The sequence below is a fragment of the Phoenix dactylifera genome, chromosome 3 (genome assembly GCF_009389715.1).
Source record: "Phoenix dactylifera cultivar Barhee BC4 chromosome 3, palm_55x_up_171113_PBpolish2nd_filt_p, whole genome shotgun sequence".
NCBI lineage: Eukaryota > Viridiplantae > Streptophyta > Magnoliopsida > Arecales > Arecaceae > Phoenix > Phoenix dactylifera.
In genome coordinates this window covers 15182905-15195608 of record NC_052394.1, presented here as the reverse complement: position 1 = coordinate 15195608, position 12704 = coordinate 15182905, and the positions used below count along the sequence as shown (strand labels likewise).

The 12704-nt window shown below is 40.2% G+C and overlaps 2 protein-coding genes across 5 annotated transcripts; both read right to left on the bottom strand.

The window, feature by feature from the left end:
- Positions 1-2903: 2903 nt before the first annotated feature.
- Positions 2904-5539, bottom strand: LOC103706291 (probable E3 ubiquitin-protein ligase RHC1A). 4 transcript variants are annotated; one of them, XM_039124721.1, is made up of 2 exons: positions 5308-5539; positions 2904-4131 (listed from the first exon to the last, which is right to left on the bottom strand). In XM_039124721.1, exon 2 carries the CDS (start codon positions 4100-4102, stop codon positions 3122-3124), a length of 981 nt encoding a protein of 326 aa, XP_038980649.1. In that variant the 5' UTR covers positions 4103-4131; positions 5308-5539; the 3' UTR covers positions 2904-3121. The 4 variants fall into 4 exon arrangements, with proteins under 4 accessions (XP_038980649.1, XP_008788577.1, XP_008788578.1 ...); XM_008790355.3 differs by having other exon boundaries at positions 2904-4197; positions 5247-5538; XM_008790356.3 differs by having other exon boundaries at positions 2904-4197; positions 5354-5537.
- A 1158-nt stretch (positions 5540-6697) lies between these two features.
- Positions 6698-12692, bottom strand: LOC103706331. Its single transcript, XM_039124720.1, has 3 exons — positions 10288-12692; positions 7205-7360; positions 6698-7115 (listed from the first exon to the last, which is right to left on the bottom strand). Exon 1 carries the CDS (start codon positions 11779-11781, stop codon positions 10627-10629), a length of 1155 nt encoding a protein of 384 aa, XP_038980648.1. The 5' UTR covers positions 11782-12692; the 3' UTR covers positions 6698-7115; positions 7205-7360; positions 10288-10626.
- Between the last annotated feature and the right edge of the window lie 12 nt (positions 12693-12704).

Sequence of the window (12704 nt, the reverse complement as noted above, 5' to 3'; positions counted from 1 at the left end):
ACCGTGTGCACCAGCGAGGGATGACGCGCACAAACAATCTTGCATTTTCATGCCTTGAAACATTTTTTTATATAAAATGGTTAATATGTTCTATTAACAAATCAATAGCAGTCAATTTGAGGGGTGGATGGACCGTAATTACTCTTAAAAAAGGTCATCTTTTAGTAATATTACTACACATCACTCTTCAATTCCTATTTTTTGCTTTGCAGTTCTTATTCGGCATTTGGGAATGGTGCAATAGAGAACCATGAAACGAGGGGGTTATAAAGACCCAAAACCAGTCGCACTTTCCTCTCAAGCTTTGCAGCTTCATAGCAACTCACAGATGAATAACCAAAGCTGTGAGAGCTTGGAAGAGCAAACAAATCGGATGCCTAGTCACAGCACAAGGAATTGACCTCCCCGCAAGATTTTTGTTCATGCACCAAGGGCAAAACCTGGTGCAGAGCCTCAAAGAGCAAAATATACCACAGCAACACAAATCTGTACTTCTGTTAAATCAGTAGCTCACAATTGGACAAAAAAAAACATCGGCAAGAAGGACACAAACATAGCTTATTGCAGAGTTATCATCACATTTAGGTCAAACCAACCATGAATAAGAAACAACTTTAATTGTAGGTAAAAGGGAAAGCCTATCATCCACCTAAGATGTGCTCCCATTCTCCATCCAGAATATATGATTGAGATGGTGAGCATGATCAACCTGCATCTTTACCATATCCGCAATGACATGGGATGACGAATCATTCAAAAAGAATGAAAGAATGTTCAGGGTCATAACATGCATTAACAACCATTATGAGAAATTGAGATTCTAGTCGAACCATAAATCAAATGTTATGTGGAGGATTTTAACTTTTTAAACAGCTTAAATAGCATAAAGGAGAGACTTGGGAAACTCCAACTAGCCAGTTCTTGCATCAACAAGAGCTGTAGCAAATCCACCAGAACACAAGATGTTAGAATGAAAATTGCCAGAACTTGGGTATGTGGCAGATTTTGATAGGCCTGACAAACATCCGCAGCCCATCACCCAATTGTATCAGAGACAAGCCAAGTCACACAAAATAAAGAACTGCCACATACATGAATTATAAAAAATATAAATTTCCTACAGCCAAGGTTGTACAAGATTTGCAGTCAAAAATAACCCATGTTGGCACACGATTGAAATGGAATCACTGCTCTAATCACCTGTAGAATAACGGTAAATTCAAATTATTCCTGAGTGGTAAACATTCATTTGCTAGACTATAAAGCTATAAGGGTTGGATCACAGAATCAAGTTTGATAAAATCCATCAAAGTTTATGAAAGAAATAGAAATGAAAGATGAGAGATTTTGCATAGAATCTTCATTTTAATGCAAAAGCTGTACACTCACTGTATTGGAATGCCATATGGGAAGATAAACCAAATAAATTTGTATGCGTACGAATGCTGGCATGAATCCACCATACTTGTGCAGAAAATAAAAGAGGTAAATTGCAACCTAAGTGACCCGTCTGCAGCCGACCAAAATAGTGAAAGGCATCGGAAACCCCACAACCAAAATAAAAAGATCTACTTGTTCTTTGGAGAAGGGTTAGCCCCAGTGGCAAAGACAAAGGCCTTGGTATAAAGAAGCATCCAGAGAACTAATTAATACATCCACAAACTAGAAAGGTGAAGGCTTGTTAGCCGTCATTATTGATATTGATCCCCTCTTTGTTATGGTCTTTACTGGCTCCGCAAATTCTTATTAGAGAACAAGCAATCTGGAAGATGCAGAACATTCAAACCTATTATTTGTTGCATCAAGCGGGCTGTCTCAGCACAGTGGACTAGGAATGAGAGAAAAACGAGAATAGGAAGAATCACTTGAACTAATCTCATAATAAAACTATGTTAAAAAGCCAAGGAATGCATCTTTCACTGGCTTTTAGACTTCCACAAGGGATAGCAAAGTCCAGCAAGATCATCTGGCAGAACCAATCACTTGTGAAAGGAACATATTGCAAAAATCATTTCAGAAAGAAGCCTTAATTCATTAAGAAAATCCATCTTTAACTTGAAAGCACTCTAAATATTATAAATTAGCTTCCTATTCATGATTGAAAAAATCATAATTCCGCCCAAGTTGCCCGGGTTCGAAACGCACGGGCGTCGATTAAATTAGGGGACCGGATGCCCCACGCTCGGCTGGCTTGTTGGCGGTTATGCTTTCCTTCCACTTGTACCAAGGTGGCACTGGGGTGACGTACCCACACGTGAGGCGGTGAATCCAGTGGGGTGAGCCCACGGGTCGGGGAAGGCACGCGAAACCTGCGACCTGTATCGAACATTTCCTAGTGGAAGGGGGGCTCAGTAATGGGGCTGCTACGCGGGTGGGCTGGTCCCTCCTCCTCCCCTCCTATTTTTAACCAAAAAAAAAAAAAAAAATCATAATTCAATAAGTAGTAGAAAGGCACTGGTTAACCCATATATTGGAGTCTGCAAAATATGCTGCATCTAGTCCTAATATGCACTGTGTTGATAATGCAAATCTCAGTCTTTCAATTTGCCTGGACTTGTAATGGGCCACAAGCGCTTATTGATGAAAAAAAAGCACAAATACGTGGGCAAGATACAACACCTGTTTGCATTGCATCAAAAACAAAGGAAGAAAAGGAGCAATAATGAATGGCACAAACAAGAATACCTTCTTTTGCAACTCCTCCAGGAAAAATCACTACAGGTACACACAGAGAAGCAACAACTAAACATAAGAAGATTATTAGGCTTTTTCCTTGTTACATGTATAAACATCATAGCTAAGGCTCTCATGAACCAACTAGACATCCAAAAGGAAAATAAGGTAAACAAAGGTATACTTATGCACCACATTTCATGGAACCAAGGCAATAAGAAGCAAATGCAGAAGAGAAAAACAAAGCCACCATTTACACTTAAGACAGATATGCCATCAAAGACCTTTAAAGTTTTTCATTACCATAGAACAAGGGTTTCATATGAAAACGTCAATTCCATGTCACAGTGAAAATAGTAGAATCTAGCTGAAAACAGACCATGAAACTGCAGAAGTATACTATGATCGTTGACAGGACAATTACCATAAAACCAGCTGAAGATAGATTTCAATAATCAAAGGGCCACCCAGAATAACTCATCTGGTTAACATCTTCATGAACAGAAGCAGAACTGCTTCCTCCTGATTCATTCCGGTGAGAACTAGAACTAGAGTTCGAGTAGCGAAAAGGCCACAGAAAGGAGAACGGGTTTCGCCTCCCTTGACTTTCTCCACCATTCTCCCTACTTGCAGAATAACTGTTATTCTCAATGTCTCTAGCACCAGTGCTTGGATTTTGATTTTGACTGCTTGAACGACGGTGAATGTTACCACCAGAGCCCTGTGGTGGCAACTCATGGCGACAAACAGGGCAGGAATTGTGCTGGATCAACCACGGAACGATGCAATCTGAGTGATATAAATGCTGACATGGCATTTCCCTTACTTCAGATCCCAACTCAAATATGTCCTTACATACTGGACAGTGTGAATCACCACGAAGATGCCTCTGGTTTATCTTCACAGTAGGCATGGCATCAATTGCTGACTGTGAAGCAGGTGGCGGGCCATGCCGATCATTCCGAGCAAGCTGTTCAATCAGCTCATCCAGACCTGCACCAACAAAGTAATCCCCCATATTGGCACGCCTCAACCCAATCGCTGGGGCCCCATTAAGGAGGACCTCAATACCTCCATTCTCAGAAACACGAACAGGAAGCTGGCCATGGAAGATCAGCCAGGGACCTGAGCCAAATCTCATCCCATGTTCTGCAATCGTACCAGGCCTACCACGAACATCAACGCCACCATTCCTTGATGACATCCGTTGCCTCATCAAGTTAGACAGGACCTCCATAATTCCAAACTGACGGCCATGGTGTTCATTGGTTTCCAGTCCAAAGAAATCAAAAGGGCTGGGGACACCCCCATCTATATCATTCAGCTCCTGCACAAAGCCTCCATCACAGTAAGGGCAAATCATGTCCTGCCCATAAGGACGGACTGCTTGCCTGCAAGCATAACACCAATGTGTGTTTCCACTTGACATTTTCCACGTTCTCTTTGTCAACGCTCACCCTGCAGAGCCCCCAAAACAAAGTTCTCCAGTCAAATTTCGTCTCCTGCTCCTTCCAAACAAAAATTCTGCAGCAACAAGGTAATTTTTAAAAATCCCACAATGAGTAACTAGAGGGGCGAAGTCAGTATTAGACTATCAATTAACATTTGCAGCATGATAAAGAAAATGCCCAAAATCAATTGTATAGTATTATGTTTTTAGCTGACCACAAGCATCAAGCAGTCTGCATGATAGGACATCTTAGATATTGACTGGACTGGACTGTGTCAAAAATGCAGACAGATGAGGTACATGGATGCAGTTTTGGATTAAGAAACATGCTCAGCCTTATTACAGAACCACTTATCAAGAAGGCACAAGGATTTTAAGAGAAAGGAATAAGCAATTTAGAGCCAAAAGATTAAAAGGTGGAAGACTGTTCCGAACATGTATTTAGGCTTCTGCATGAGAAAAAGAATTTCCCTAGTCCAAATTCAATTAAATATCATCTTAAAAGAACAAAGAAAATGAAAGCACAAATTCAACCAACACCTCTGCCAAAAACACAAATATAATCTCTCACCAGCTTACAGGGAAAATACAACAAACCCACACATTCGACTATAACAACAATATCTAGTAACGGAAAATTGTGCAAGTTCACAAGGAGCCCGACTACAAGTTGCAATTTAGCACATTTGCAAGACTGTAAGCATTAGAACTTAGCAGCTAAAAGGCAACACAGACATCAATTTTGCGTTTTTTGTAAACGTGAAGGATGATGTTATCAAGACTCAAAATGCCAATGCTACCATCTTCTGTATCCAGAAATGAAATCTGAAACTTTTATGTTTAATCTTGTTCCTCCTAGCTAGTACAACCCATTCTTTTATACTGCTACTGCAAAAACCAAATTCATATGTTTCAGAACAACAGAAATAAAATATAGAACTAGTTCGCAAAGACGCTAACGGATTCAGCATCTCAAGAATCAGGAATCCACAACCGAGAAAGAAACCCCAAAATTCACACATGCTGTCTCACCTACTTACCCAAAAATCCAAGATAAATTCATCAGAAATGAGAAACAAGAGCATCAAGACCTTCAGAAACTCGAGAAAAAAGGAATCAATACCACATAAAATGTACTCAACGGATAGAGAAATTCACTGAGACCACACTTAGAAAGCACGCACCCAGTGCTAAATTCTCAAAGATCAGTGCACAAGGAAGGCGTTTTACCACCCAAAAGACCCGCTTCCACGGGGAGCCGTGGAGGATCGGGGTAGAGGAGCGCGGCTCCAAACCCTATCAAAGGGTTTGGATTAGGGTTGGGAGGAGATAAAGGGGTGGAAATTGGGGGAAGAAAGAATAATAATGAGGTTGGGGATGGTCAGATGGGAATTGAGACGAAGCATCGAGAAGGACTACGAGACCTTTTTGCTCTCCAGTGTCCACCTGTGGACACACTGTGCTGACCCGCTGGGCCCCTTTTTGTCTCCCTCTGTGGAGTGCAGTGTCGCCCTCGATCAATTAATGACCGTCTGATCCGGTGGAACATCTCAGTTTTCTCATTTAATTTTTATTAAAGAAATAAATCTTATCCATAGCTATACCACACAGGTGAGTGTCCGGTACCGATACAAACTAATACAATATCGTAGCCGATATGGTATCAATGTAAGGATGCAGAGTTCCTAATTGATTGTCTTAGAATTCATATAATTTTTTTTGATATAAAATTATATTCCTAATTCTGTTGATATGGTAATTAATTTTTGCCTTTCATCAGAAATTATGAAAAGTGTAGAATCTTTCTCATTTTATCCAAGTGTTCCAATTATCTCGCTCTTACTCGTAATCTCAAGTACTATTTGAAATAACATTTGCTACAATGTTTCTAAAGGATCCATCTTGTCTGTTCTTCTATTGGTATAATTATGCAACTTCATGCAATGTCGCTTATATCTATCTGTTTATACGATTGTATGGTGGATTGTTGCTGCTTATTACCTTTTCTTCTATTGGTTATGTGCTTGTATAGTTATTAGATTCATGCTATCATTTATTCAAAATATTTTGTAGGTGTGTATGTTGAAGGGATTCTGAGTTCATATTTATCATGGGATACTTAGTGATGTGCATGCTCGGACCGCCTACGATAGGAAGAAGTCTTGCATTTGAGTTCTAGTGGATTTCTAGATTTTATTAGATATTTCTAGAATTTGGTACATTTATGATGCAGTTAAATATTTATACTTTGGCAAGCTGTCTATTTTGGATGTGGATGGTGGTTGTGTTTGAATTAGGTTAAGATGAAGACTTATTGCCTTACGTTAAAGACCTTTTCTTGTTATCTTATTCTAAAGAGAAAAAAATACTTTGCTTTACATTATGTTCGATTTTGTTAGGTGGTTGTATAGATTGAGAGGCCTTGTATATTTTATAAGGCCATGGCATGTGGGACACCGGACATGCAACCTTGCCCAGTTTTTCAATACAGGCACTTACGGTCTCCGATTTTGCATCTCTATCTCTATAAATTTATATTTTGCATCAATACCATTTCAAATACAAAATAACAAATAATGCAGAAACTTCTTCAGATATTTTTTTTTATTTGGTTATCTTTTCGTATTACAGTAAAACTTATGAATTGATTTGGTTTGAACTAATTTACAATTTGCATATGTTGTTGGCAAATTAGATTATTATATCTTTTCATTTGGCTGATTAAAGGCTCCAATCCAAAATTAAGGCCTGAAATTTGGGCAGAATCTGTCTTTGCAAGCTTATCCATCAGTGTGCCATACCACTACAAGGGGCGGTTTCACTTCGTTAGCCACCACGGAGAGCTCGTATGGCTCAACAGTCCCCCTGCCGGCAACAAATCTAATCCAATGCTGAGATGGACATTGAAGGGCCTTCTATCTATCAGTATATACGGGGAGACGGCATATTTATCACACAGTAGATATCATTGATATTCGCATGTATAACGTACCTGTAAGAGCCATTTGAAATCTGTAAATTCTTAAATTTCAGCAGAATGATGTGAAGAATTGGATGATTAACTTTTCATATCATTGTTACCTTGAAAAGATTTAGGATCAGCAATGTTGGATCTATGACAGGCAGAGGTATGAATGACATGAGAAGCTCCACATGCATGATTTCCATATTTCTAAAGAGCCAATTTTCCTAGCAACTCCTGTGAGTCTGCAAATTGCTTTGGTGTACAGGAATTTTCTGAAAGTCACATATGCGAGGGTGTTACAATAATTTGAAGAGAGAAGCTCATCTTTTAACCAAAAAGAAGTAGAAGTCATAGCTCAACTATCATTACAGCAATGCTCTTCTTGCTGCTACCTGCTGATATTACTTATCGATTTCCTTTTTAAAAAATAATTATTGCCAGTTAATAAAACAAAGCTCCAGGACGGTGTTCTTGAACCGTCCTACTTCCATCTTCCATTCCATTGTGAACTACTCAATTGGTCAAACATCATTGTACTCATAACATTACCTTATCCAAAAGTGAACTTATAGCTTACAATAAGAGAAGAAAGTTGGTTGCAACCATATGCCAACTAGTGGCATCTAAAGATATTACATAACAAACATGGGTAGTACAGGAAGTGGCTTGAATGTGTGCGTGCATGTTACTTCTCAACATGACGAAATGCACAATTCAGGAATTTCTCTGAACACATGATTAGTGGTGATCATGATTAGAAGATTGTACAAGGTTGCAAACAACATAGTCAACCAAGTAATGACTCCACCTCTAATCAAAAAAATAAAAGTAATGGATCCATCCACAATCCAAATAATTGACAGATTAAAAAATTATAAATTATCTTATCTTTCGTTAGTCAAACCAAATAAAAAATAATTGACCTAATTAATCACCAATATCCAAAAACTTACATATTTTGTGAATTATCCATCAGCTAAATGTGGCTCAGGTATCATGGGTTATTGGTTAATGATGTTCTGATGTCGGTTAGTTCAGATGAGCAAGTTGGTTTCGCAGCCTGACATCAAAGTTTTGCATCCTAATTAAACTTGGAGCTACTTGCATAGGTATCTTAAAAGATTCCTATCACAAGCCCCTGGCAAATTCAACGGACTTGTAACTATTATAGCAAAAGACCAAATATGGAAATGTCCTCTACTTCTATAAGATGGATAAGAAAATGACAACCTCCAAGCCTGATTCTGCTGTATATTCACAGTCCCTTTTATGTCCAGTTATTTGGCCCTCATCAATGCTTCCCAGATGATCACAAATCCCTGTACCAGTAGTTCACACTTTTGTCCTCTACTTCTATAAGATGGATAAGAAAATGACAACCTCCAAGCCTGATTCTGTTGTATATTCATAGTCCCTTTTATGTCCAGTTATTTGGCCCTCATCAATGCTTCCCAGATGATCACAAATCCCTGTACCAGTAGTTCACACTTTTGCTGGTAGGCCATTCATTCTCCAACTGAGACTATTTAATGATGCATCAGTATTGGACTTGAGTTAGCCTTGATGGCGGGAATACCAATTAAATTGTAAGCATAGTCTCCCTATCTTGACATTACTCCTACGCTCTTCCCAATAAACTCTTCCTGTGTTTTATTATCATCCCAAATCTTCCTGCTGGAAAAACCTTCCTATCCTTGGCCAGTCACACCCTACATAAGCAACAACCAAAAATTGGAGCTCGAACCATTTAAGTAAGATTGATATGTTTTATGAAGACGTTGATGAAGAATAGATGTGAATCTTTGAGTAAGTTCTTGTGACACTTTTTCTATTTTTTTAGCAATTGTGTTAGTTACAACTTAAATTGACTGTTCAACTCTGCAAAACTCAATGAAAATCTTTGAAGTTTTCTATATTCCATGTACACAATGGCAAATATCATTGTTATGTCTTCTTTTACTGTGTTTTGTGCACTCCTTCCACAGTGCCACCATCATGCTCATATATGCAGAACCATAATTAAGAAAGGTGGATTAATAAATATAAAAAGAAAAGCTATCAATATACTCAATCAAGCGTATCAAAATAAAGATGTGAGCACTATTAATGAGATTGAAAGAGAAGTTGGATGAAGTCTTCCCATGCAAGCGGAGCCATTTTATAAATATTAGTTGCTTAACATGCATATTGCTGACTGTGAGAAAGTATACTGTTGCTTCCCACAAACAGTAGCAGGTTGATTTTTCTCATAAAAATGACCTTGAGAAAATCCTTCCTGATGAGGACAGAAGTTCCCATTTCCAATGCTCTAGAAATGATTTTGACAGAAAGAGTTGGTGGAAGGAAAATTGAATGGTAACTACACAAATTGTTATTACTTTTGATCATTTGCAAATATACCTCTTCATGTGTAGGAAGTGTCTTGGTTGGAAGAATTCGAGAGTAAAAACTGGCATGGACCAATGTTGATCTACATGAACCAGTACTGACCAACATATTAGACATATAATAATGGTCAGCTAAATAATATTAAAAGTCAAATTATCAATAAATAGATGGACCAACTTCATTAGAAAAAGGGATAGTAAGCTTATTAGGCCTGAGCTTTCATTAGCTTAGTTCTCAGATCTTCTGCATGAATCATGTTACAGATTCAGTCTAGCTTCTATTAATAACTGCCTGAACAAAGTTTTTGAAATCAGTTCTAGATTTGTTCTTGGAGGATGATAAAATTCAATACGAATATACAGGTTAGTAGCTCAATTTTCATAATGATACTTAAGGATACTCCAGTTAATGCTTAACATTTATCTTCCCTCCCTGTTTGCATGTTTTTTGACCATATAAAAAGAATATGGAGAGTCAATGAAAGTTTTAGTTCTGATCTCACATAACTCAATCATTATCTTTATGAAGAAAATTCAGCAGCGCATGCATTCACAATAGAAGCATGAAATGAGTCACAAATTATCAAAGTACATTGTGCTTCAAAGAAATTCAGTGCATAAAAAGAAAGAATGTCCAGAATATAGGACAGTAAGTGAGAATGATTAAAGTTAAGGAAGAAGAGTTATTGAGAAGTTTATAAACGAGTGAAACAGCATGAGAAATGCAAACCATAATGAAGTTCCTGGAAATGATGTACGAAATCAGAAGGTGTTTGACATAATAACTTTTGACATCTCGAACCTCAACATACCATATGGCTCCGGCTAGAGGCTCGCAACCGATGGCGATTGTTCCCCTTCTCTTTCTGAATTACAACTCACATGTCCCCATGAACTTCATCCATGAATCGAGCAAAACAAAAACAACTTTTTTCCCCTTCGGATAGAATTTTTTCTTCAATGCATCCTTTTTATCTTCTTAGAATGATCATTTGGGATTACTAAAGAATCTTCAAATAACCAATCCAGAGACAAAAAAAAGAGGGACCCTCATGAGCAAAAAATTGCGCCAGCAGCTTGCTTCAGAACTTATTTCCAAAGTCGCGTTAATCAATCCAAGATGTTCGACATTTTTTTTTAGAAGTTTTCATCTACGATTCCTCAACTCCGATCTTGCTGCAGTATACATCCCTCACTTCCGGAGCCTCTCTGCTGTATCTGATCACATACTTCTCCAAGAACTCGTTCTCGTTACAAGCAAACAACCATGGCCCCAACTTATTCCTCTTACTATTCCCATCTTTCTTAAGCAGTCCCTTGGATTCCAGCAGACGATATACCCTGAACCTCGGCAAGAGCCTTTTCTCCAGCCCATACATCAGCAGCTTCGGTTGCCGGGCGAGAACCTTGGGCGTCAACCCGACCTCGTTCACAAAGAACCTCACCATCTTTCTCATCTTCTCCTGCGACACGAGCACGAACAGCGGGGCGCGGCGGAACGCGATGGCGATCTCCTTGTCGGACCAGGCGAGGGAGCGGCGGAGGAAGGCGAGCCGGGCGTCCCAGGTGGAATGCCGCATGGCATTGAGCGCGCGGACGGCGTGGACGAACATGGCGGTCTCGGGGCGGACGCCGAAGCGGGCAGCGGAGTCGACGGCGGCGGCGAAGCGGGCAGGGGGGAGGGTGAGGGCGCGGGGTTGGGCGGCGAGGAGGGCGGAGATGTGGGGGGCGGGGACGCCGCGGGAGAGGAGGAGGTCGACGTTGGGGGCGACGGTGGAGGGGAAGTTGGAGGAGAGGAGGCGGGGGAAGCGGCGGACGGCGAGGAGGAGGGAGTCGGGGGAGGGGAGGAAGAGGCGGAGGAGGGAGAAGGCGGGGATGATGTGGGATTGGAGGCTGCAGGAGAGGAGGGAGGGAGAGGAGGAGAGGAGGAGGGGTAGATGGGAGGGGGGGAGGGAGGAGGAGAGGAAGGAGAGCTTGGGGGAGAGGGTGAGGTCGGGACGGGATCGGAGGAGGGAGGGGCGGACGGAGACGATGCGGGCGATGTGGGAGGGGGAGAGGCCGTGGGAGCGGAGGAGGGAGAGGACTGCGAGGGAGTTGGCGGCGGAGGAAGGATCGAGGTGGAGGCGGCGGGCGGCGGAGAGGGCGGAGGTTAAGGAGAGGCCGCAGGAGGAGACCAGGAATTGGACGGTGAAGGAGGAGGGGGAAGGGGGAGGGTCGGTGGAGAGAGATTTGCTGAAGAATCTGGAGAATATGGTTGGAGCGGAGTAATGGAAGGAGAGGATTCGTTTGAAGAAGAGAGAAGACATCTGAGAAATGGGAGATATAGAAAAGGAGGAGGAGAAGAAGGGTGTTTTGAGGATTCTCAGTGCGAAGTGGGAGGCTCAGGGAAGAATTTAAGTATCCAAATGGGTCTGTTTTTAATTTGGATATGAGGATTGGGTTGGGTTGGGTCTGAAATGGAGCTATTTGAACCCAATCCGTAGACTAACAAGGTCAAAAATTAGTCAAAATATTAAGATGATTCCATAATCTAGTCCAGCCCAACTCAACCCAAATGTCATGATTTACAAATCATGACCCATGAAAGTCATCATTATTTAGATCATATCATAAGTAAATTTAGAAACGACATAATTTGTTGGGTGGAAATTTTATTTTATCTCTTATTTATTTTATCAGTACAACTTCAATGCCGAACGATATATGAAAATAAATTGTGTCCTCCACCCACTTTATTTGATAAGATCTTCTCTCAAGCCTTGCTCACCCCTTCAATTAGGAGAATTTGGAGTGTGGCATGCGTGACACACTTGTATTTTTATTTAAAAAAAGAGACCCCCATCCATATAAATTATAGATGCTAAAGACATGCAGCACCTTTTGTTTTCAATTTTTCTAAATTCTTTATGATGTGCTGCACCAAGGATGTATATTAATCTACTAATATTACTTATAACAAAAATAGCCATGGTAGAATACAATTCACCATTAAATATGATTTTATAATTCCTTATGAACATTGTTTGCTTTATGTTATTGTGGACCCAAAACCTGGTAGCTGGGTTTCAAGGTTAGATATCTCACTAACATAAAACTTGGAAACCTTTAAGATCTTCAAACGGTCGGTAGGGCGACATAGTTCTACATGCAATTTGGAAGTATCATGATCTAAATATCTGCTTTACAAGATGATGGTTTCACAATTACTGTTTTCTGAATGCTCCTTTCA

Excerpts from the sequence above, each read along its gene's own strand:
- LOC103706291 (XM_039124721.1), bottom strand. The coding sequence starts at position 4,102 with ATGTCAAGTGGAAACACACATTGGTGTTATGCTTGCAGGCAAGCAGTC.
- LOC103706331 (XM_039124720.1), bottom strand. The coding sequence starts at position 11,781 with ATGTCTTCTCTCTTCTTCAAACGAATCCTCTCCTTCCATTACTCCGCT.